The following is a 26,400-nucleotide window of genomic DNA, read 5'->3' on the forward strand; positions in this document are numbered from 1 at the left end:
TTCTGTGATTGGCTGTCGGGGGCGAGTTAAGAAGGCGGTTGGCAGTTTGAATCTGAAGCGGAGAGTGGTCTCTGGGAGTGTGGGTGGCTGTAGCGGCGTGTGCAGCCATGGCCTTCCTCAAGGCTCCTCTCAAGCGCTTTAACGAGGCCGCTGGTGAGCGTGCGTGGGGCCCGCGCTCCGGGCCTGGTGGCGCCCTGGGCCGCTTGAGGGCGGACCTGGCAGTGCGGTGTGCAGTCGCTAGCCCCGGGTAGCCGGGGCGTTCAGTGCCCCTTCCGGGGAGGGTGCACCAGACTGTGTAGGAGGGTTAAGGGTACTCTGTGGCCTCGCAGGGGAGACGATTGGGGGGTGGGGCGGCTGGGCTTGATGGTGTCCCTGAGGCCTCCCCCTGCTCCGGCGGGCTGAGTGATGCTGAGTTAAGGTTTCTCTCATCCCTGAGGTGCTGGTAGGCTCCCAGGCTTGCCTGCCTTTGTGCCTTGATTAACTAGCCAATTAACTCCTGAAGGCTGGCGTTGGTGTAGCGCCGGAGGAAATGGGGTGCTAAGCCCCCTGAGTGCTAGCATCCAGGGGGGCAGCTGTCCTGGGCCTACAGCCCTTGTTCTGGCTGCGTGCGACGCTAAAACGTCTGCTTGGAGGGGTCTCAGGTCAACAATGTTATTCTTAGATTTTTGTGACCACTAATACTGTCAGCAGATTTATTTCAGTAAGGTAGCAAGGTTGTGTTTATGGATTAAGGTGCACCTCCTTATCCACATCTTCTGGACTGTGAGCCATGAAATTGCATGCATTAGGACTTGGCCTAACTGTGCAACTTCTTCCTAGGGCTGCTCTGTTGTCTTCACTGGAATGTAAATGGCCCTATTTATGCCTTGTATAGGGAACTCGGTGTAGCATGTGGGTATGTCACAAGCGTACTTGACAAGGACTCCTGTAGTTACACTGCAAATATCTGCAAAAAGAACAGGAGTACTTGTGGCACCTTAGAGACTAACACATGTATTTGAGCATAAGCTTTCGTGAGCTACAGCTCGCTTCGTCCGATGAAGCGAGCTGTAGCTCACGAAAGCTTATGCTCAAATACATGTGTTAGTCTCTAAGGTGCCACAAGTACTCCTGTTCTTTTTGCAGATACAGACTAACACAGCTGCTACTCTGAAACCTGAGAAGATTATGCTTCTTCTATTGAGCTTTGCTTGAGATCTTTCTAAAAATATATGCTTTAATCCAGTTGCTTGGATAAATTCTATTGTCTGTATGCTGGGGAGGTCTTATTGGTCCCTTCTTGGCCTTGAAATCTGAATCTACAAATCCCACTTTTCATCCACTTCAAGGAGAGAACAGGATTTCCTCCCTTGTCCTCAGTAGGTTCCTAACACTTGCGGCTCTACTAATCAACACTCATACTTTGGCTAGTTGCCTGCGGGGATCTGGAGAGAATTTTTCCCTACTGTATAACTGGCACAGCTGCTCTTCTTCCCATTCTCTCTTCCCCCTGCCCCCCCCCCCCAAAGCCATCAATTTGTCCGGTGTCCTGTCACTATCTGTGGCCAAAGTGAACTGGTACTCTGAGACAGTACAAAGAATTATTTCTTAGATGCCTGGCTGGTATGTTTTGGTCATATGCTCAGGGTCTAACTGATCAGGAGATCAGTTAAGAAAGACAGGAATATCTTGGTCTCGAGGTTTTCCTCTGCACTTTGGGGCATGGTTTGGCAGCTAGGATCATCTGGGCATGTCTCACCTAATCAATTTCCAGGCATTGGTGGTATCTCTCTCTCGTTCTCTTCCTCTGGCACATAACTGTTTCGTCTCCTGAGGACTAAATTGCTTTGGTCTAAAGTCATTAGTCTCAATATAGGGGTATGTGAAATGTTAGGTCTTGAGATTAAACAAGAGGTTAGACAGATGATCTGTGGTCCTTTCTGGCCTTAATCTCTATAAAACAGACTAATAAATCCTAAACTTTAGGACATAAATAACCTGAGTATTCCTCTAATGGGCTGATACAACTAGCCTTGTGGGTAGGATTCCTAGAGTTCTACAGTGGCACGGGTGTCTTGTGAAAACCATTCTGATTTTTCCACCAATTCCATTGCATTCCTTTTCAATATCGAGATACTCCATGTGTACTTAATGTATATGTGTGGTTCCCAAACTATGTTCCTTGAATCAGCTGGCAAGTCACATGGTGGTGGCTTTTTTTAAAAAAAAAAAAAAAAAAAGAAAAGAAAAGTTGCTAAAATGCCCTTCCATCTCCTGTAGGCAGCTGTTACAGTTGCCACAAATGTTATAACATGTGGGAGAGGAGGTGGTCTAAACTATGGAAATAATTTAAGAACTTGTTTTGTAGATCATGGCCGTCCAAGGACAGCAGTTCTTCCATCTCTACTTTTTGGCTTCTTAGTGCTTGTCATGAAGCAGAGGCACTTGCAGTAATGTGTCATTAGCACTGAATATTACTGACTACAGTTTTTCCAGTCAACCAAAGGTCACTGTAACTGTCCAATCCTCCTTTTAGAGTGGAATCTAATTTCTTCTTGAAATGGGACTACAGATACAGGCCACTCACTAATAAAAGGGCACCAAGTTAGATGTGGTTTTGTTTGTTTTTTGTTGTTGTTGTTGTTTAGGGTTTTTTTTTTTTAAAGCCTTAATACAAGATATAAAAAAGCAAAGATTATTCCCACAAAATCCTAACCGGTGAGTTTAATACAGAGCTTTAAGACATTCACTAAGAACTTCCTTTCACAATAGATATTTATCAGTGACTGCAGCTGTATGCAGTCCCACCAACATATATTTGGAGAGATCAGAGGGTGGTAATTCATATCCATTCAATCCCTGACCTCTGTGCCAGTAAATCAGTCTTGGAAACTGAAACAAGTTGATAGACTTGCTTAAATTAGCTTGTCATACCCTAAGATCACCGAGGTCAGGTAAGTATAAGAGCAATGATGAATCCATGCCAGTGTGTTCTCCTATCTTTCCTGTTTCCCTTCAAAGACACTTTTTTTTGCAAGCAGTTTTTTAAAATTACACACTTGGCAGCATCTTCTAGTGTTAGGAAGTGAAAAATGGTGGAGTTCAAAATGAGCCTCCCTCTTAAAGTGGAAGGACTACCTTTTAAAAGTTTGTGCCAATAAAAGTGCTGAAATGTTGATCCAGTCTTAAATGAACAAGATTGCCTTCTAATTGCTCATGTGTTTCCAATAACTACTTGAATAGACTTTAATGAACTAATTTTAAATCTTTCTGCAGTATTGAGAACACACCACAAATCTAGTTTATGGTGGTGGTCCATGCACAAACAGGTAAGAATGCTTTGCTATGGACATAACTCTACTGCAGATCATATCAGCAGTAGAGTTTACTTGGACAAATGACATCCATCTTCTCCTCTCTTATTTGGATATCTCTTGTGCAGATTAAAAACTGGGAGATATAGGTCTGAACTGCTTGATGGCAATCAATCCATAAATATAACTGTCTTCTTCCAGATTCTCATAACTAGTGTAATCTCCTGTGCTGAACATCTCATTCCCTCATTTCTAGCTTATGCCCCATCACCAGGGTTCTATGAGCTCAAATCTTCAGAGGCATTGAAGGGACCTGTGTCCTTTGACAAATCCCAACGCTTTAGAAAGCAGAAATCTCGACAGTTGAGAAAGCAGAAAGGTAAGTAGTCCTACAAATTAAAAAGTTTCAAAGAACTTGCAGTGCTGAAACTATCACCTAGTCTATACTTAAAAAATAGATCAACCTAGTTACATTGTTCAGGGCTGCTGGAAAAATGTTGCATCCTAAGCATCATAGTAAGGTCAGCCTAACCCTGTGTAGACCCAAAAGAAGTCTTCTGTTGACCTAGCTTCCACCTCCCTTGAAGAGGTGGATTAACTACATACACGGAAAAACTTCTTCCATCAGCACAGCTGTAGCCCTTTCGCCACTGTAGTGTAAACATGGCTTTGGTGCTGATATGCTGCTGCTTCAGTTAGCTTTCTCAGTGCTTGAGATTATGGTCTGTGCTTTGCTTTTGCTTCTGCTTCACGTTGGTTCATTGACTACCTGCTTCTATTTTAAAAGGCTGCCAGCAATTTGAAAAGTATGCTTATCTGAATTTTCCTCCTCCCAGTAATACTGCATTATTTTCATTGAAACATTAGGGACTCTTTTTTTTTCTTCTTCCCCATTTACTTCATGCATTCCATCCACCTCCCTACGTAGTCGGTTTCTCCTTCACACTGCAATTGAGGAGATACCATAACCTATAAAGTGGCAATATTTCATTTCCTGAGTATGTCTCAGGACCGGTGGTAAGTTCAATGGAAACTGAATAGACTATGAATTGATGGTGTCCATCTAACTCTTGTATGGTGCCAGGTATAGAAGATAGTGTGTGTTTGGGTTTTTTTATCAAACCTTGGGATTTGAGGTTGGCGTTCTAACAAAGATCAAAGACTCTATTAAATGTAGTCTTTCCACAAAAACAGTCAATCTTGACCCATTAGTATGGTGAAATTTTGTCTCCACAGGGGAAATGGAAAGTCAACCAAATCTGAATAGTGAAACGAATGACTGCTTGCCCAAAACTGCAAGAAGACTTAAATCTCTGGGATCAACAGTAAGACACTTTTGTCTCTGGTATAGCTATATCCATACTGTTAATTCTGAGCAAACCTATAATTTTAGTCTACTCTGAACTTGGGTATTTAAAACAATGCATTCTCTAAATTCAATAGGACAATTGGGTTTATTTCAAGGCCCATTCTTGTGCTCAGGTCCTATAGGGACTAAGAAGGAAGTCCTTTTTTTTCCCTTTTAAAATGGAATGTAACTTAGTCAGACCTGGAATAATCCACTTGCTCAGGATCAATAGAAACTCTGCCTGTGACTGGAGAGGTGACAGCTTTTTCCTGAGAAGGGAGAGGTAGGGAATAGACCGTTCAAGTGCTACTCTTTCTGTTTAGAGTGTGGAGAGAGGAGTGAGGAATTCAGTAGCTATTGAGCCTCTGCTGCCTTCCCCATAGAATAAAGTGAAAAGCGGAAAGCTCAGATAGGGGAACGTAAGAGGTTGAGGGTCCCAAATGCCAAGGATGTTTGGGTAGGGAGAGACCCCCTCAGTGATGCCCTGTGAAGAGTAGGGGTAGAACCACTTAGTGTGTGTGAAAGTCAATTTAAATATATTGTAGTTTTGAGGGAGGAGGGGATTCAATGCAGGGTTGTGGGGGGGTTTTGTTTAAAACAATACCATGGGCTAGTAAATGAAGTGCTTTTTGAAGTGTTAGGAAGTCTTGCTAACACAACTTCAATGTCATGTTTTCAGTATTTGTATGATGATCATAAGGAATTTTATATTGATTTACATAAGTTCAAATAGCCCAATATCGTGCATCTTAGTGGCAGTTTATTTTAATCTGTAATTTTCAAGAAACCCTGCAATGGAATAACCAGCTTTAACTGAATACCTGTTAGTACTTAGTTTTTGTGCTCTTAGGTATGAAAATGTGTAACCCTTGCATGATTTTTTCCTATCTAAAGGATACAACCATCATGAAAGAACTGAAAAAACAAAAGATGCTTGAGAAAGAGGTATGAACAGATTTCTTTTTGGATTTTTTTAAATAATGTGACCACTACTGGCTTCACATGTTAGCTAGTAATTTTAATTCCTTACAAAATATGTAACCTGACATGTCAAAGAAGCTTATGAATAGGTCTGTATAATGACCAAAGCAAAATTTTATCAAAATAACCATGTCCTAACTACTGGGTTTGTCAGTATACAAAACCATGACATTTTGATTTAAGTGTTGCCTATTCTGTATAGGTTCTTATAACATGCTCATTCCATTAATGCAATCACCTGAATCTTCTAGGCTGGCAATAAACTCTGGGGAAAATATCTCAGAATGAATATGAGAAAACTGAATCCTGCTTTTAGATACTGTTTTTTGTTTTTTTTTTTCCTAGTCAAATGGTGGGGTATTGTTCTACGTAATAATAACCTGCTGAAGTTGTAGCTTTGGAATTAAGATACAAACTTCAAGTTTGGGGATGTTAAACTTTTCCCTTTCACCACCAAAACTATATTTTGGCTTCATGTAAAAATCTCTCAGATGTTAAGGGTGTGGTGTTGACATAAGTGTCTTTCCATCCCTCAGTCCAGAGGGCCAGCTTTGCCCACATGGCAAATTTAGAGAAGACATGAGATTACTGACTTGCACCCCGGTTGAAATAAACTGAGTAGGGTAAAGTAGCCAGATGATATGCTAAGGATACAAAATCCACTAAGCTTAATGGCAGGTAAAGATTTTCTGTAGTAACTCACATGTCCTTTCCAACAGTTGAAAGTTGTTATAACTAAGGATAATATGTCTTCACAGGAGAACAATGGTCATCACTCAAACCGAACTTGGCAGGGGGTGGCTGTATGTTTCTGGGTTTTTTAGAAATGAGAGAAGTGGAATAAATATTCAAACAACTTGTTTCCTCTAGATTCGTGCATTAGTGAGAGAACGTGGAGAGCAAGATAAAAGACTCCAGGCTCTAGAGGAGGATTTCATGAAGTCTGAAGCAAAACTAACTGCAGCAGTTAGGGAGAAAACCTCTCTCTCAGCGAATGTTGCTTCCTTGGAAAAACAGCTTCTTGAATTAACAAGAACTAATGAATTTCTAAAATCAAAGGTATTTGTCTGGAACTGGATCCCCTTAATCAAGTTAGCAGAGACTTGCTATGGTTTTTGTCATTTTCTGTGCAGGTAACATCTGCAAGCTTGTTCACAAGCAACGAAGTTAATGTTTTGGGGTTTTTTGGGTGTTTTTTTTTAGTACAATTTAAAAAAGATTGGACCTGATCCATTAGATTGGGGCTGGTAGGTTGACCAGTAGGGCTAATGCTCAGGCTTGTGTGAATGGAGTACTAGGCTGTATTTGTAAATTTATATGGCAATTTAAACTTTAATTGCACTGTTGTCTTTCACACTTTCTCGCTGTAATGTGGAACAAATTGTTATAACAAAGTTGAAGTAATACTACTGGGTAGACAGGGATGCTTGGTGTTACTGTCTGCAAAATGTCCTCTCATCTTGTGCCTGTTTGGGTTGTACCAATGTAGTGCATAAGAGAGGAAAGGTAAATTTTCCTGCTAAACTAGCAACCAAGATGCTGTGCAAGGAAAGTGTTTTTTTTTTTTTTTGTGGTTTTTGTGTTTTGTTGCTTTGGAGGACACTGACAAAGAGCTCATAGGTGGAAGAAGGTTAAAGATAACGGGTGAAATTCTGTCCCCATTGAAGTCTATGGAAACTTTGCCACTGACTTCAGTAGGGCCAGGGTTTTACCTATAGCTTTAATTATCTTGACATAAGCAACTGAGGCATATCCTATCCTCCAACTAAAGTCCCATATTAAGTGTGTACTTGTGTGGCTGAGTTCTTTTGATCAAACTGGTTAGACTTGACAGGTGACAAGTTCAATTCTGCTGTTGATCCTAAGGTGCAACTAGAATTTATGCATAGGCAAATGGTAAACTTTCAGTGGAAATTATTAGTGGCTTGTGTTGTAACATTTTGGGTATAGTAGGTTTTTAGGGCTCTAACGTCAACCCTTCAGGTTCCTGCCCTCACCAGCAATGGGACCTATTACACTTTGTTAAATTCATAACTCTGATTCAGTTAAATAGAGTGAAACTTTTACAACACTTCTCTTATTGAAGTGTTGCAATGTAGCATAGTAGATACTGTAGAACAGGAGTCGGCAACCTGCAGCATGTGCACCAAAGGCAGCACGCAAGCTGATTTTTAGTAGCACTCTGCTGCCAGCCTGGGTCCTGGCCGCTGGCCCCTGGCCCCGCTCATCCCGCTGCTGGCCTGGATGGACAGAACCCTGGGCAGGCAACAGGCTGAGCGGGGCCAGCGGCCAGGACCCCAGCTGGCAGATGGAACCCCAGACTGGCAGCGGGCTGAGCGGCTCAGTGCATTGCCAATCTGGGGTCCTGGCCATCCAGGCCTACAGCAGGCTGAGCGGGGCCAGCAGCCGGGACCCCAGATCAACAGCGCGGGCACCAGACGGAACACCAGACCGGCAGCAGGCTGAGCTGCTCAGCCTGCTGCTGGTCTGGGGTTCCGTCTGGCACCCGCACTGCCAGTCCGGGACCCCGCTCAGCCCGCTGCCAGTCTGGGGCTCTGTCAGGAGGCCCCTGTAAAATTTTATTACTGGCATGCGAAATGTTAAAGTAATGAAGACTTGGCATGCTACTTCTCAAAGGTTACCAACCCCTGCTGTAAAACTTTATAATTTAAGAGTCTAAAGCCACAAATATGCCTTTTTAATGTACATTTGCCTTGGCTTGTGCACTTTGCAATTTAAGCAAAGTCAATTTACAAGTGCTTCCCCTAAGTCTGGTAAGAAATGCAGATATCTTCTTTTGGAGGCAGGATTAAGTGGGGGGGAGATTAAGTGTCAGGGAAGGCCCTTATTAAATGAATATGTGAATTGCTCTTCTGTGTTAACACTTTCTGGTTCTTTCTCCAAGTTTTCTGAAGATGGCACACAGAAAAAAATGAGCAGTCTATGCATGGAGTTAATGAAGCTCAGGAACAAGATGGAGGCAAAGAATAAGGTAAATTACTATACTGAAATTGCTCATAAAACAGGAACTTGGATCTCTTCCAGAATTAGAAGCAGGGTGCTAGCATTTCTACATTGTAACTTAAAATTGAAATGCCTTTAATTACAAATCAACTTGCAAATAATGGGTTCTTCCAACTCCACTGTCAGAAGTAGCTATTCTTCCCATTTAACAGAATGGTGGAGTGAGCCAAAGGACTCAAATGACTTCAAGTTTGCACTGCAAGTCTACAGCAAAGACAAGAGTAGAACCCAAATAATGAAGCTTCTAGAAATCCTTTGATGTCACAACATCAATGTGCCTGGGATGGATCACACTGAGAATGCCACACTTGGGGCAGACTGCAAGAGACAGGGTAGACATTCCCCAAAAGTGTAGTGGTTTATCCTTTAATTAGATTCACCAAATCCCTATCAAAAGAGCTTCTGTAGTACCACACTGACTACCAAAAAGCCAAACACAATCCCTCTTAATTATTCCATCCGTTGGTTCCCATCCCGACAAACCAGTCTAGTACAGTGAGAGGTTACTGGAAAAACCCAATTCATTATATGCGAGGTTCTATTAATCCCGAAGGATCAGACAGCCCTGCTCAATATGTAAGTATCTCAGATCTTACCCAGATATCACACTGTCAGCTTACTAAGGATTGGCTAACTATAAAAAAATCTTATTAAGAAAAGAAGCTATTGAATGGCTAAAGAATCGTATTCATACCAGTGATTTTTTTTTTTTTTTTTCAGTGGTTGTAGATCAGGATCATAGCAGTGATGGAATAGATTGCTGGCTTGCAAAAGTCTGTCTGGTAACTTCCAAAAGACTGGAAGGTCCTCAGTCAATAGTTAAAAATACTCATTTTAGTTGTAAACCCATAGTCCAGAGAACTGGAGCAGGAATGAGGCAAAATGGAGATGGCTCTGGCAGTGTTCTCTCTAATTTTTCCCACACGTTCAGAATGAATTTTACGTGCACCAATATGGAGGAGATGTGTGACACATCACCTCCATATTGGTGCACATAACAAAATTGGTGGGACCAAGGGGTTTGGAGTGTGGGAGGGAGGAGAGGGTTGGTGGGGCTGGAGATGAGGGGCTCAGGACTGGGGCAGAGGGTTGTGGTGCAGGGGGGTGAGGGCTCCGTCTGAGGGTGTGGGCTGTAGGGTGGGGCCAGGGATGAGGGGTTGGGGGTGCAGGTTGCCCCAGGCTACAGGGGTGTGGGAGGACTCCTCAGGGGGGGGGGGGGGGCAGCTTGCTCTCACCACAGCAGCACCTGGGCTGGGTGGGACAGTGAAGCTGGGGGGAGGAGCCTCTCCCTGCTATAGCAACTCTGGGGTTGGGGGCGAGGCACCTCTTCATCACATGTCCTTACATGGTTTGCAAAATCACAGGGGTGGCCATTGGCTCCTGGCTGTCTGAGGCACCCACACAGGGGTTGGCAAACTACAGCCTGCAGGCTATTTTAATCCTGCTCTCAAGCTCCCGCTAAGGAGCAGGGTCTGGCGCTTGCCCTGCTCTAGTGCTTCAGCTTTGGAGCAGGGTCAGGGGCCGCTCCACATGGCTCCCAGAAGCAGTGGCATGGCTCCCCTCTGGCTCCTATGCCTAGTGGCAGCCAGGGGGCTTGGCCCCGCATGCTGCCCCAAGCGCCACCCCCACCACTCCCATTGGCCGTGATTCCCGGCCAATGGGAGCTGCAGGGGCGGTGCCTGCAAAAGGGGCAGAGTGCAGAGCTGCCTGGCCATGCATCTGTATAGGAGCCGGAGAAGGGACATGTTGCTGCTTCCGGGAGCCGCTTGATGTAACTGCTGCCTGGAGCCTGCACCCGTGAACCTCCCCACATGCCCCAATCCCCTACCCCAGCCCTGATCTTCTGTCTTCCCCACCCCCCTCCAAACCCCTCAAACTCCACCCAGAGCGCTCTCCAAACCTCTCATTCCTGGCCCTGCCCCAGCCCTGATTCCCCTCCCACCCTCTGAATCCCTCTGTCGCAAAGCACGCTCCTGCAGACCAAACCCCTCATTCCCAGAGCCCCCTCCTGCATCCAAACCCCGATTTTGTGAGTATTCATGGCCTCCCACACAATTTCTATTCCAAAATGTGGCCCTCGGGCCACAAAGTTTGCCCACCCCTGCAGCCACAGGAAAGGCCCATTCAATGGCCCATTGTGAGCCATTGAAGAGGCAGGCCTTAATGGGCCACCAACACATAGTTGGCTAGCCCTGATATAAATCTAGCTTGGAGGTGTCACCAAGGCATACAATACATGTTTGAGATACAAATATTGAATATAGATCTGTAACTTCAGATACAGTGATGCATGGATTTAACTAGAATAATCATTCTTGACAAATTGTAACTTTTCCATTGATCGCTCACATGATACACTTTGTATAAGATTTGTTGCAATTGTATAACAGCAATACAAATGGTTATCTTCAGTCATACAGGATCACAATCCAATTGTGTTTAGACTCCACTGCCTCCAGAAAGCAAACAAAATAGCGTCATTTAATTCTGTGAAAATCGCTGCCATTAATATACCTTCCTGATACACGTTCTCACTTCAGATTCATCTTGAATTCCAAAGTCATAATCTGACTCCAACTGCACTGGGCTGTACCAATAGTAAATGCTGATTTAGGGTAGCAAACTACCCTGGATAAATAAGCCTGCCACGATGCATCGTAGGAATATAACTTGCTGGCTGTATTTTATGCTTGTGAAACTGCTATAGCTATTAACTAATGACTTTTTTTTTCTCTTCAAAGAATGTCCTTGCTAAACAGGAAGATATGGAAATGAAGCTGCAGGCAGTCCAGAGGAATCTAGTGCATTCCAAAGGAAAAGTAGCACAGCTGGAAGAAAAACTGTAAGTAACAGAGGAATTACCTCTGGTATAAATTACCAACTCTTTCATTGTTGCTTCTACTTAACTGTAAGGGTATAACATATGGCAAATTTAAATGAGTACCAGCAGATGCTAAGGAGAAGAGAAGTACTGAAAACAGGGAGTTGACAGGAGCTTGCCAGTGGATTGGAATCTGGTGTAGGAGGAAACTAATAAAGTCACTCTGCAAATCTGGTTTAGGCTCTCTTGTATAGGGGTTGTAAGAGGTGCCTAGTATATGACACTGCCCCTTAGCATCTATTTGTAGCAGACAAAATAGCTCCTCTAGTATTCCAGTTGTGACTGGAATTTAAAATCAGTCAACCTTGGGTGACTTCCATTCCATAGCAAAAAGAAGGGATTGCATCCTGCAAGATTTTAATTTCTTTTGTATCAACTTGAGCTATTGTTGTACTGTAGGTAACCAGTTGCCCAACACTCAGGTGAACTAGCATGTATAATATGGTAAGAAGGATAGTTTAGAGGATAAGGCACTGGACTAGGACTCAAGCTATCTGGATTCAGTTCCTGGCCCAGCTGTAGACTCTTCAGTGAAACTTATGCCTCCATTCTCCAACTACAAAATGGGGAACAACACTTCTCTCCCTCACAAGGGTGTTGTGAGAATGTCGGACCTGAAGGTCCAGCTATTTCCCCTCCAACTTGCTGTAATACCCACTGTGGAGAATGCCTTTCTATGTAAGAAAAAGTTGGCTTCTAAAAACTGCAAATCAAGTGCCTCAACTTGAGGCGGTGTATCACAAGGGCAGAGAGGCAGGCCCCAGCCATCACCTCAAATTCTACCCTGAAGCCAATCAACAACCAGTGTACTTCACCTCGCTGTGCAGGCTACTGTTTTTCTATATCAGTGCACATTTCAAAATGAATCTCAAGTGTGACCCATACCACCCTGAGCTCAAGCATTATACTAAATATGGTTTGTACACTTTTTTCAATGTCTCAGCTCAGTCATTTGACTACTAACATTGCACTTCTTTGAGTTTGATAATAAAAGTAAAATTCATGAAACTGGTGGTGATGATTCTACTGGTAAACTTAGAGCTAATAGTTCCTGAGGAATGCAACTAGTCATGAGAGACCTCAGTATGTTGACTTGTTAATGTGGCCAGGACGTGAGAGAGGCTTCAGCCTTTTGAAGAAGGCTACCTGGTTGTCGTACAACTGGTGTCCCTAATCATGAAGATCACAGATGGGCAGAAAAATCTACTTGATTTTTCAGATCCCTAATACCATTTTCTCACTTCTACCAGAAGCAGCAGTCACTGACTGGGCAGGACCTCGGCATCTCCTGCCACCTCCTTCCCAGACTGTAGGACAGAGAGCCCCTAGGCTGGGTATGGAAGAGATTGAATTAACTTATTCTGTGAGTTAGCATTAGCTCTCCTTAAAGTTTGTTCCTTCCCACATATATGTGAATGGCTGAACATTCGTATTTGAAATTGACAATGCAAAATTTACTGAAATGCAACTCTAATTTCATATTGTGTAGTACTGAATTACTTGTCGTCTAGGTGTCTTCTGGTGCATGATTAGATGCCTTAATACTAGCAATCCACAGATGAATGCAGAATGTCTGTTAGTTGTCTGCAGGCAGCTACTTATTAACCTCTAGCTCTGTGCTGCTCTTCTTGAGTATCTGGTTTTGGAACTGTCATGTTAAGTGCAGCATCTAAACGTCTTATTTTTAGAACTGCTACTGAGAGAGACAAGGTTGAAGAAAAATCTGACACTGAGAAACTCTTGGAATATATTACAGAACTCAGGTAACAAGTCTCTATTTTAGATTTGACAAATCAAGTGTCACTTACCCTTTAGTGGTAGGGGCTTGATCAAGCCTTTAGTGGTATTTCTAATTTGAATTGTACCAACATCAGTATTATGACTCCTCCCTTTATATAGGTGAGGGGAAATCTCTAGTCCATTTCTTAAATTTAAAACCTTCACATTAGCTTGACTCTTGGAAGTTTGAGCAAGGTTTCACCTCTCTATGGAAGTAGCTTTCTACGCTACTATATACAAACTGTCTGGTCAACACTATCTATGCAGAGTGTGGTGTGTTTTGTTTTGTGTTTTGTTTTTTTTTATGCTGGATTTTCCCTCTTACGCCTGGTCTACACTGCCACTTACAGTGCCAAAACTTTCTTCGCTCAGCGGTGTGAAAAAACAACCCCCGGAGCAATGCAAGTGTCAGTGCTGTAAAGTGGCAGTGTAGACAGTGCTACAGCGCTGGGAGCTATTCCTCTCGTGGAAGGTGTGTTTTGGATTTTTGCAGCCCTGGCAGTCAGTGCTGTAATAAAACTACTTCCACGAGGGAAAGTTTCAGCGCTACACAGCCACAGCAGCTCTTTAACATCAGTTTTTGTGTAGACATACCTTCAATACAGATGTCTTCCAAGATCAATGGGACAGCCAAGTGTATTGCAGATTGCAATATAGAGAAGTCATATGTACAATTAGTGTGGAATTGGGCTGCAATAAATTCTGTAGCACTTTCTTTGTTGGAAATCCACCCTGCCCCTTAAAGGGGCGCAGGGAGATACAAAGATGCACTGTTGGGGGGAGAGAGGGAGGGGTGCTTAAGCAGAGCCTTGTATCTTCATGCAGTGAGTCAGACATTGTGACTTGCTTGGATCTGTGCAGTTCCTGCATAAATCTGAGACTGGTTTCCACTTCTCTCTGGAGAAGGGCAAACCCCCAACCAGTCCAAGTGGCTGGGGTTGGGGGGCACTCAGAGAATTTCATAGGAGTCTTCATGAATATTTTTCCATAGGAGGAATGATCTGAGTCTTTTTAGTTAACACAACCAATTTTCAGTACAAGTTAACTCTCTCAAAGTGGAAGCTGCATTAAAGGTGAACTATAAAGATCTGATCTCCATCATTGCCCATTAATATAGATCCTGTCCTGAGCTCTACCATCTAGAAAGGAATCTTTCTGAAGTCCTATTTAGATACTTGGGACCTCAATGTTACATGGGGATTATATTGGTGAAAATTGTGACAAAACAAATATAAAATTAAGCAAAATGTAATTCTGACATATATCTGGATTTTTTTTTTTCTTAGTGGAGTTGCAGAACAGATAGAGAAGTACAAACTAGATCTTCTCCATATGGAGCAGATACTGGCACAAAAGGACCAGGACATTGTGGCCTTGAAAGATTGTTTTACAACAAAAGAAGAAGAGCTATCTAAACTAATCAAAGAGCTTAATGAAAGGTGTCAGTTGCTTGAACAAGAAAAAGGTAATTGTTATAGCCTATGGGCTGAGTCTCTGGGCCCATGTCCAAACTGATTTCATTTAGACCTTATATAACATGATTCTGTTGAAATGTCAGCTAGTGTGTCCCAAGTCAAAACTGTGGTATGTAGTTACACTGATCTGCTTCTTTACCTATTATCCCAGATTCTAGTCAGAAGTATTGTTGCTAACAAATACTAAAAACTTCACCCAGCAGCAGATGGGGGTGGGGTGGGAATGGGGAGTTGTCTGAACCAGTTAGTTTACACTCTGGAAATTCCAGGGTAAGTATGATTCCACTTGAAAAATCACTTGGGTTCCAGTTCCATATTCTGATATGGTGGCTAATGGGGTGTAAGCCATTCTCCAGGCAGCAGCGCAGCATTGCATTGTCACAATTCACTGCTGCATACCGTGGTATCTTCTGGCTCTTGACTCCACTAAGTGACTCTCATCTCTGCACACCCCTCTCTAATCCTAGCAGCTGTTTTGGGAGAGGGTTATGCTTCCTCCTGCCCCACTTCCTTTGATGCTAAGGGAGGTAAAGTCTTAATGGTTGCTCTTGTCACCTAGGATGGAAGAATGTTCATATGAACAAACTCAGCAGCTCACCAAGTTGTGGGAAAGGTGTGTGTGGCTTTTTTTTAAAGTGAAGATGGAGCACCACAGTGTACTGTAGAAAGAAAAGGAGGACTTGTGGCACCTTAGACTAACCATTTTATTTGAGCATAAGCTTTCATGAGCTACAGCTCACTTCATCGGATGCATACAGTGGGGAGATTTATATACATAGAGGACATGAAACAATGGGTGTTACCATACACACTGTAACCAGAGTGATCACTTAAGATGAGCTATTACTAGCAGGAGAGCGGAGGGGGTGGGGGGACACCTTTTGTAGTGATAATCAAGGTGGGCCATTTCCAGCAGTTGACAAGAATGTCTGAGGAACAGTGGGGGGAGGAATAAACCAAGGGGAAATAGTTTTACTTTGTGTAATGGCCCATCCGCTCCTAGTCTCTATTCAAGCCTAAGTTAATTGTATCCAGTTTGCAAATTAATTCCAATTCAGCAGTCTCTTTTTGGAGTCCGTTTTTTGAAGTTTGTTTGTTTGAAGAATTGAAACTTTTAGGTTTGTAAGCGAGTGACCAAAGAGACTGAAGTGTTCTCTGACTGGTTTTTGAATGTTATAATTCTTGACGTCTGATTTTGTATCCATTTATTCTTTTACGTAGAGACTGTCTAGTTTGACCAATGTACATGGCAGAGGGGCATTGCTGGCACATGATGGCATATATCACATTGGTAGATGTGCAGGTGAACGAGCCTCTGATAGTGTGGCTGATGTGATTAGGCCCTATGATGGTGTCCCCTGAATAGATATGTGGACGCAGTTGGCAAGGATAGGTTCCTGGGTTAGTGGTTCTGTTGTATGGTTGCTAGTGAGTATTTGCTTCAGGTTGCGAGGCTGTCTGTAAGCAAGGACTGGCCTGTCTCTCAAGATCTGTGAGTGACGGGTCGTCCTTCAGGATAGGTTGTAGATCCTTGACGATGCGTGGGAGAGGTTTTAGTTGGGGGCTGAAAGTGATGGCTACTGGCATCCTGTTATTTTCTTTGTTGGACCTATCCTGTAGTAGGTGACTTCTGGGTACTCTTCTGGCTCTGTCAATCTGTTTCTTCACTTCAGCAGGTGGGTATTGTAGTTGTAAGAATACTTGATAGAGATCTTGTAGGTGTTTGTCTCTGTCTGAGGGGTTGGAGCAAATGCGGTTGTATCGTAGAGCTTGGCTGTAGACAATGGATCGTGTGATGTGGCCTGGATGAAAGCTGGAGGCATGTAGGTAGGAATAGCGGTCAGTAGGTTTCCAGTATAGGGTGGTGGTTACGTGACCATCGTTTATTAGCACCGTAGTGTAGTGTAGGGCACAGATCTTAATTGTTCTGTCCTCAAAGCTTTTTTTTATATTGGCAACTTTCTCTTCCATAGAGAAACTCTTAATGGATAACAGAGAAAAAGAGCAAAGTATGAATGCTGAAATAGAAAGCTTGAAAAAGAGGCTCCTCCTAGAGGAGCAAGAACACCAAAAACTTCAGCAGAAACAGGAGGAGATCTGTTCTCAGCTGCAACAAGAGAAGGTAAACGAAATACAGACTTGATCTACTCCCATAGCAAATGCTATTGAATTCTTGCTCTGGTTTAGATTAAACCCATTGTGAATGTATTGATGAGTAAGGGCTTGTTTACACAGAGGAAACGGACTGGCGTAGCTATAGTAGAATAGCTGTTAGCTAGTCAACCTCATGTACACAAACCCTTACTCTTGTTCATGAAAACTAAGATCACTGTGTAAACTTAAACAAAACTCCTTTGTACTAATAGCTACGTGTTTGTGCCTGCAGGAACTTTCCACTTCCATGTATCAAAAGCTGCTAGAGTTTCAAGAAGAGATGAAAAATGAGAGGCTCCTTTTGGAGGAAGAACTGGAAGAAGCTATGGATGAGTTGGATAAACTGCATATTAAGGAAGAAAAGGCTGATAAGCTGGTAAAGCGCTTGGAACAAGAGAACAAGTCCCGAGCTGAAGAGCTAGCACAGATGGAAGCAAAGCTGAAAGGGTTTGTGAAAAGAGTAACTCTAACTGTTGATTGTAATGAATTTGGCAATACAAATGCCAATCCCAGGTTTAGTTTAAAAAAAAAAAAAAAAAAATTCTCACTAGAATACACAGGACTAAATTGACCTGTGGCCACCAGCTCATTTTTCTATAGCAATTGGATCTAATGCAGTATTTTCAAAAAGCAGCTCTTAAATTTTAGCAACTCAATCGTATCTGTTTATAAGGCCCTACCAAATCTACAGCCATGAAAAATGTGTCAGACTGTGAAATCTGGTCCTTTTTGTTTTATGTGCTTTTACCCTAATACTATACAGATTCAGGGGATACCAACGTTTCTCAAATGGGGAGGGGGTACTGACCCAAAAGGGAGTTGCAGGAGGGCAGGTGCAAGGTCATTTTAGGGGGGAATTGTGGTATTGCCACCCTTACTTCTGTGCTGCCTTCAGAGCTGGACGTCCAGAGAGTGGCAGTTCATAGAATCATAGACTATCAGGGTTGGAAGGGACCTCAGGAGGTCATCTAGTCCAACCCCCTGCTCAAAGCAGGACCAATCCCCAATTTTTGCCCCAGATCCCTAAGTGGCCCCCTCAAGGATTGAACGCTCAACCCTGGGTTTAGCAGGCCAATGCTCAAAACATTGAGCTATCCCTCCCTCCATGGCAGTTGTGCTGCTGGCAGCAACTGAGCCTAGAGAGCTGGGCTCCCAACTAGCAGCCACTACTTTCCATTTGCCCATCTCTGAAGGCAGCACCACTGCCTATAGCAGTATCGCATCCCACCTGCAATAACCTTGTGACCCCATCCCCTCCCCCATAACTCCCTTTTTGGGTCAGGACCCCTACGATTACAACACTGAAATTTTCAGTAAAATGTCATGATTCAGCTATTTAAATCTATTTGTAAAATCCTATGATTGTGAAATTGACCAAAATGGGCCATGAATTTGATAGGGCCTTAGTTATAAGGACACCAAGTTGCTCAGCATCTTAAGGACTGAAGTGTTAGGTTAAAAACACTGGTTGAACAGCAGCTAACTCTGTAGCAAAGGTGTTAAATCAATTACTATTTTTATTTTTTCTATCCAACATTAGGGTGTCTAATCTCAGAATTAGATGTAATTTATGAACTGCTAGACAGTTTACTGATTCAGAATCATGAAAAAGTACATAAAGCAAGGTGTTGTGCACAAATGTACTCTATTTAAGCTCTTATTAGACCTGCTAGCTCTAAAGAGCTATTTATGTTCCATATGAAGATTAAAATCTAGAATACTCTAGCCCAACTGGATAACATTGACTTTAGGGTTCTGGAGAAATTAAACTATCCCAAGGAGACATGCTGTGAGGACCAGGGAAGAAAAACAGTTTTGTTTTAATCTCAGAGTTGAGATTAATTGGGCTAAGCGCCTTACATGCAGCTCTTCTTCCTCCCACCTGAACTCAAATTCCTTCTACTTCATGGTAAAAATCCCAACCTACAGACACAACTGAAATTAAAGCACTGGGGAAAGGAAATTTTGTAAAATCAACCCGCTAGGCAGTGTAATGTTTAACTCTTGAAAGTGGTGTTGAGGAAAAAAATATACTGGTTTGGATCAGAGGTAACAGGAAGCACAACCACTACTGTTTGTCCTAGACCAATACCAAGATTTGGACTCAAGAATAGAATATTAAAATCTATATTTTCAGGAAGAATGCTGAGTTGGAGAGAACCAATGAAACACACAGTAAAGCTATTCTTCAGATGCAAGAAGAGCACAGCAACACGCTGCGTAAACTTGGAGAAAGTGTCACTGAATTTGAAAGGTATGCAAATTTACTCTAGATGCTGGAGGGAGATATAGGTAAGTGCGCTTTCACAGGCTCAGACTTTCACTTTTTCCAGGTAGGTGCTCCACCCGCTCTGCCTGGTGCCAAACAGGTGACCAGAGTGCTGAGCATCTGCGCCCCCCCCCCCCCATGGATGTTCTAGCCCTGGAGCACCCATGGAGTCAGCACCTATGTGGGCTTTAAATCTTTCACTCAACTTCTTGTGTACATGACACATGCCATACACTTGTAACCCAACACTATTAATGTTAGTGGGACACTTTCCAAATGATATTCCCATTCCTGAAACCAAAACTACAGTAGGACTATTTGGATTGGCAAGTGCAGCTTAACTTTCTGTTAAGATCCAGCTGAATATTATGATAGCTAAATTTCTGATCACAAGCTGTTCTCCAATAAGGGATACTGTTTTAATCCCTGGAAACTATGCATGATGTTGCAAAGTATTTTAAAATTAAACTGGTAATCTTGTACTTTTAAACTCTTAAAACTGGCAGTGGATACAGAAATAGCAAAAACACTTTGCTTGTCTGCCAGTACTTTCCTAACTTTTAAAACAATGAGTAACTGTTTGCTATACAAAAGGGCATTCAGAGAGTTATGTCTGACCCATTGGTGACTTCTGACAGAAATGGAGAGGGTTTTTTTGTATTTGGTCATCTGTACTAATTGAATTGAATCTTGAAGTTTTTTGGTACAATTTCAACAGGATTGCAGACTCTGCTTATAATTTGGGCACTCCAGTAGGTATCTGTAAACCTATATTTGATGTGCCATTAATGACTTGGAGTATGGTTCTAAAACTTACAGATGGCACCACGCTGGGAGGGTTGCAAACACTTTGGAGGGCAGGATTAGAATTCAAAACAACCTTGACAAATTGAGAATTGGTCAGAATTCAACAAGATGCAATTCAATAAAGATTGGTGCAAAGTACTACACTTGGAAAGGAAAAATCAATGCACAACAAAGAGATGGGGGGGAAACTAGCTAGGCAGTAATACTGTAGAAAAAGATTGGGGGCTATAATGGATCACAAATGAAATAAGAGTCAACAATGTGATGCTGTTGCAAAAATGGGTCATGTCCTTCTGGGATGTATTCACAGTCTTATATGTAAGACATGGCAGATAACTGTCCCGCTCTGCTCGGAGCTGATGAGACCTTAGCTGTAGTCTTTCCAATTCTGTGCACCCCACATTAGGAAATATGTGGACAAATGATAAAAGATTTAAAACTCCTGACCTATTAGGAAAGGTATAGCTGCTCTTTTTTTTTCCTTTAAATACTCTTTAGTCTAGAAGAGAAGGTTGAGGGAGAACCTGATAAATCATCTCATATGTTAAGGGCTGTCATAAAGAAGTAAGTGGTTTGTTCTCCAATCCACTGACATTAGGACAAGAAGCAATCAGCTTAATCTGTAGGAAGGGAGACTTAGGTTAGATAATAGGAAAAAGTTCTAACTGTATAAGGATAGTTAAGCACTGAAACAGGAGGTTGTCAAGTCCCTGTCATTGGAGGTCTCTAACAGATGGTCTTGAAATACTTCATCCGCATGCTGAGGCAGAATTGATTAGATGACCACTTGAAGCACCTGGCTCTACACTTCTATGCTTCTGTGATGGGGATCTCAAATACAACTTGCATCAAACTTAGTGGATTGTTACTGTCTTCAAAAGGACTGAACACTGCAAAATGAAGTTTATCATTTAAGTAACAGATTCTAAAACTTTTTTTTTTTTCCTTCTAGTTACAAGGGATCTATGACTGAAGAAATGGCATGTCTCCAACTGGACAATTCTTCTCTACAGGAGAAACTAGTTGAGCTGAGAAAAACAGGTCAGGATACACAACAGCAACTCCAGGAGCTGGAACATGCTAAAGACAAGGCAAAAGAGGAATATGCAAGGTAATGGACCATCTGATTATTCCTTAAAGTGGTTGGGGGGGGCATCTCTGACATGCCTATGGCCAGACCATATGGAATATTTCTCCAGTACAACTAGTGTTATGAACTGTTACTTGTTGTTGGATGAGTAGACCTTCAGCTGCAGGGCATTGAAAGGTTGCTGTGCAAAATCCACTAGTATATGCACTGCAGGGTGGGAGGTGACTCAATTTAGTTGGATAGCTAAGGACAATACCTGGTCCCCCAGTGACACACTTAAAATCCCTCATCATAACTTGGTTAATGGACTGTCAATCTATTCCATTGTATGTAAATGCTTGTCACCCAAAATCTTCTTGCTGTTGGCTACACTGAAAAGGGAACTTCCAGTCTTCTCTCTTTCTACCCCTACTTACTACTTCTCCAAATGCCTTCTATGACCTAAATCTCACAGCTCTAATTCTGCAATTCTGGGGTTCGTCCCTCAAGATGCCTGCCTTAAAGTCCATCCAGGTCAAACATTTGTGACTAATCTGTGCTACCCAACTTTCTCTTGCTCTTTTTAATCTAGGACCTCAAGATACACTACACTGGTATTTAACTGTCTTGAAAGCTGTCACAAGTTCACTTTATTTAACCTTTTATCTCCAGTATTTAAGAGTACAACAGGATATGTCTAGTAAACCACAGGATTACCAGTGAATGAAGTAGCATTTTAAAAGTCTTTGGTAAGATTATAAAAGAGCAGTTGGCCTCTTGATATCCAACTGATTTGATTTTTTTGATTTTTTTTTTTTTTTTCTTCTTCTGTGTCCAGTGAAGTTTGTAGCTTGGATAAATAGCGACTTACAGAAGTCACTAACTCTTCAGTTTAGAATCTTACAAATAGCTTCATTAAAACACTTTCAAGTTCACACCACCTTGAAATGCTTAAAGAGACGAAAAGTGAACAATTCCTGCTGGATTTTAAGCTTCTGCTTATATTAACTGTTCAATCACACCTGTTTAGTTTAGCTTTGCAGGTCTGTTGGCATGAGACGTAGCTTGAGTGGGTAATCCATTAATAGACACACCCAAAGTTGTGTCCAACTGTTTTTGTGTCGGACAACTACTGGAATAAGACATAAATACCTTGAATTAATTTAATGTGCCAAAACAGTCCTCACTGGACAGATCGACAGTAGGTTTTACAGAAGCTTTCCTTGCACAGAAAGGGATACTGTCTGAACTACTGAAACGTTACAAATATTGTAGGCTTAATCTGATGATAGCCCCTTACAATCTCTCTGTTGGCTGCCTTATGCAACATTGCCAGTGAAAACCTTGCTGTTTCAGTCTAACCATTCTTTCTGTAAGTATAGTAGCTGGAATGCTGCAAGCTTTGCTTACTGCTGATTAAATCTGAAACTCTCCAAATATTTCATGAAGAAATAACATCTGTTTTTTGTTAATTTTTCCCCTCCCTAGGATGCTTCTAGATGCCCAAACAAAGCTAGCACTAAAAGAAGCAGAAATAAGGAGAACCAAGGAATCCTGCATTGCACAGATAACTAAACTTCAGGCAAAACTGGAAGAGCAAACTGAAGACTTCAAGAAACAGCTTGAAGTTGAAAGATCAAGGTGACTTCAGATCTCTGACAAGCATAGTAATGGGAATACATCTAAGACTAGACTGAGTGGTTTTTAAAAGCTTCCTTTGCAAACGCATGGTGTTTAAAAATCTTAAATATAAAGAAACTGTGTGCTTGTATTTCTGTTCAGGAAAACTGTAGATGAAAAGGTGGCTGCTGGCTTCAAAGAAGAGATACAAACCTGGCGCGCACTCTATGAAGATTTGCACAACAAAACTAAGCCTTTTCAGGTTAGTCTCTGTGCTAAACACTTTTAATTTAAAAAAAAAAAAAGCAGCATCTTGAAATTTTAAGATTCATCACTGGGTCAACACTCAACTATTAAGAATTGGCGTTAACTTGGAAGATATTACAATGCCACTGAAAGATCTACTCAAACTCTCTTTCAGCAACAACTGGATGCATTTGAGGCAGAGAAGAATGCTCTCATGAATGAACATGGTGTAGCCCAAGAAGAGCTGAACAAATTAAGTGATGCATATGCTAAGCTACTGGGTCATCAGAATCAGAGGCAGAAAATCAAACATGTTATGAAGCTGAAAGATGAGAATGCCCAGCTCAAACAGGTTTGTCAACTGACGTGTCTAATGCATGTATTATGTCCAGCCACTAAGCAACATCACCTTAGTTTAAGAAACTATCTATATGCTGACACTAAACATCTGAAATGTATTCGGAGTTTAACACTGAAATCATCTGGGACAATTCTCTCTAGCCTCGAGTTGGACTGAGCCGCTTCAGCTCTAGGCATCAACATCTGGGCTAGTGTTTAATGTTTACAAACCAGGTAATTGTGAGAGGACAAATCTCTCAGCTTTTCCTCTTGCTAGACCTTATAGAAATGGATCCCAAGCTCCATATTGCCACACTGGCTAGAGCCTTGCAAAGAAAGCAGGGGAGGTTGATTGGTGCTATGAGACGCTAATAGACTTGAGGGCTTCAAGAATGCCATGCTCTTGAGTCAGATGTAAGTAATAGATTTTGGATGGCTGGAAACTTTAACTTTCAGTTTTTACAGACTTCTCTTGGCTAGTGTTCTTTAACATATTTTAACATAACTGTCTCATACCTGCTTCCTTCATAATGTGGTGACCTCAGACTTATACTAAAGTGTTGATGGTTTCCTACTTCAGGAGGTTTCAAAACTGCGTGCTCAGGTAGCTAAGGAAAAACAAGCACAGAGAGAGCTTCAGGAGCAACTGCATGAAATTCAGGGCATCAGGCGCTTTGATTCTTCTAAAGCTTTCCAACATGATAGCAAGGAAAATGTTGCTCCCAAAACTCCTTTAAAAGAAGGTAAGTTGGGGTGTGTGTTCAGGTCAGTGATCTTCAAATTGAGGCTTCCAGCACACATTAAAACACTGATTTAATTGTTAACCAATTGTGGTTGGGGAAAAAATAATAGTCACTCATTTTGCTGTGAGGAAAAATATATATAAAAAGTAGTAAATGAAACCATGAATTCATGCTATTGTGGCTTCTTTGGGTAACATTGATCGCTAATTCGGCTCCTGAATCACTGAGGTCTGAGTATCAATGGTTCAGATCATGGGTAAGTGTCCACACTTGCCTGCAATTATCCCTCCAATATAGTCAAAACAAGACTTCAGATTATATAAACTACCCATTCCATATTGGGAAATGCAGAACTGGAACTTAGTTGCAGGAATTAATAATGTCTTAGGTAATATGTGACCTTCTTGAGTTACTGTTTATCTACAGTCGTAGAAGCATTTACAAGAAGTTCACAGCAGCTTTTCTATTGCAGGCAACAGGAACAAGTGCTGACCTGCTCTTGGTTTCAAGAGGAGCCTGTTAACTTGCTGGGAAAAGCGAAGTGCTGCTTAGAAGATTCAAGGGACCATATGTACATTATAAAATCAAGGATCAAGGTTGCACAATGATGGGTCTAGTAAGAGCCCTTAAGGGAAAGGCTTTCTTTCTTTCATATTTTTAAAGAACAATGCTAGGTTTATAACCTATTACCCAGCAGGCAATGGATGACTGTGCACTGTAAAGGTTCTCTGGTCAAAGCCTGCTTCACACTGGGACCCAGGGAAATATTTGGCATGTCACTTCCTAGTGTATCTAAACTGTCTCAATTGAAGAGAACAAAATACCAAAAGCAGACTTAAAAATCTGTCCATGTCTATGGCCATTTAGTACAACGGGTAACAAGTTCAACAAAGTAACAAGTATTTAATTTTAATTCAAGAAATAAAGTTTTTTTTTTTTATTTAGGTTAACTGCACATGATTCTTGTACATTAAGCTAAACTTTTTCACTATTTGTTCACGTGTGCTTACTGATGGAAGGAGTGTTTTTTTGTGAGATCAGTCATTTGTCTGGTTTCATATGTGACTCCCTACACCACAGAAATAGATGTGAAATCCAGGTTGCAAAGTTGATTTCCTAGCCGGGTCCATGCCCCCTTAAACCACAGTTGACATTCTAACTGACAGTCCTTAGAGGTTAGTGACTAAAACATATTGCTGTAGAAGTCTCTGGTCAGGATTGGCACAGACTGAGAATTTTGTTTGTGACTGCCTGTGCCCCTACATCCTGATAGGCTTCCATATCCAGGTATGTCAGTGACCTTTAACGAATGCTAAACTCACTGGGCTCTTATGCAGTTAACACTTCACTTTTATCTAGCTCTTTGCACAAACTCAACACATGGAAAAACAAGGCAGCTGGTCCTCATTGGATGGAAGATGTTCACTGCATAAGTAGGGGTTTCATTATATAAGGTTTAGACATTGGCAGTATAGAAAGACAATACACGTGCTTTGTTAAAATGTTATACTGGTAAATTTGTATAAGGTTTTTTGGTTTGAATAAAAATGGTTTTAATGAATTGGTCTGAAGTCTTAAATCTTAGCCCTGATCAACACTTGGGAGGGTGGGGGGGATCAAACTAAATTAAGCAACTTCAGCTATGTGAATAACGTGGCTGAAGTCTATGTACTTTGACCCCCACCCCGAGCACTCTCCCATTGACTCCTGTACTCCACTACTGCAAGAGGCACGGGTGGAGTTGACTGGGGAGTGGCAGCAGTCAACTCACCATAGTAAAGACACTGTGGTGAGTAGGTCTATTTATCACATCTAGACTAGATGTGATAAATTGACCCCGTTGGATCAATCACTGCCCACCGTTCCAGCCAGTAGTGTAGACATACCCTTAGTCTTGTTAAGTTGTCCACTTCTTCTCTAAGACTGGTGCCATTAACATTTATTTTGTCACACACAGAAATCTAACTTTTTGTGTTTTTTCTGACAAGACTTCTGGGCTGGGTGGGGCAGTCTCTCCCTTCCCTTTGCCGCGCCCCCCCCCCCCTTAAGCTAGCTATGCCCTCTATTACTGACTGTACCTGTATGACTGTAAGGGTTATTGGAGAGTATAATGCTAAGTTTACATACTCAATTCAATATGAGGTGAAATGTTCCACAAGGGACTTGTGGGGGCCAGCAGGGGTAAACTTATCTTTTCTATACAAATTTCACCTCGTCAAAAGCTTGCCTGACAGCACAATCTCATATCGAAATTTTATGATCTGGGAGAAGCTCAGGGAAAGATTATAACTTTTTGTACAGTCCACCCTAAAGCAAAGAAGCACTGTTTGTGGTGTGAGGAATGTCTGTTTGGGGTTCTTTTTTTTTTTTTT

At 42.0% G+C, this 26,400-nt stretch overlaps 1 protein-coding gene across 3 annotated transcripts; it reads left to right on the forward strand.

Moving 5' to 3' along the window:
• The first annotated feature begins 48 nt into the window (after window positions 1–48).
• HMMR (hyaluronan mediated motility receptor) lies at window positions 49–25,499 on the forward strand. 3 transcript variants are annotated; one of them, XM_074960647.1, is made up of 18 exons: window positions 61–153; window positions 3,550–3,672; window positions 4,530–4,618; window positions 5,536–5,586; window positions 6,493–6,681; window positions 8,528–8,614; window positions 11,388–11,488; window positions 13,216–13,290; window positions 14,593–14,771; window positions 16,755–16,903; window positions 17,168–17,382; window positions 19,073–19,189; window positions 20,964–21,122; window positions 22,569–22,721; window positions 22,863–22,962; window positions 23,122–23,298; window positions 23,866–24,028; window positions 24,501–25,499. In XM_074960647.1, exons 1-18 carry the CDS (start codon window positions 108–110, stop codon window positions 24,518–24,520), a joined length of 2,193 nt encoding a protein of 730 aa, XP_074816748.1. In that variant the 5' UTR covers window positions 61–107; the 3' UTR covers window positions 24,521–25,499. The 3 variants fall into 3 exon arrangements, with proteins under 3 accessions (XP_074816750.1, XP_074816748.1, XP_074816749.1); XM_074960648.1 differs by lacking the exon at window positions 61–153 and adding an exon at window positions 3,269–3,308; XM_074960649.1 differs by lacking the exon at window positions 3,550–3,672 and having other exon boundaries at window positions 49–153.
• The last annotated feature ends 901 nt before the right edge of the window (window positions 25,500–26,400 follow it).

Source organism: Natator depressus, chromosome 8, assembly GCF_965152275.1.
Source record: "Natator depressus isolate rNatDep1 chromosome 8, rNatDep2.hap1, whole genome shotgun sequence".
NCBI classification, from domain to species: Eukaryota; Metazoa; Chordata; order Testudines; family Cheloniidae; genus Natator; species Natator depressus.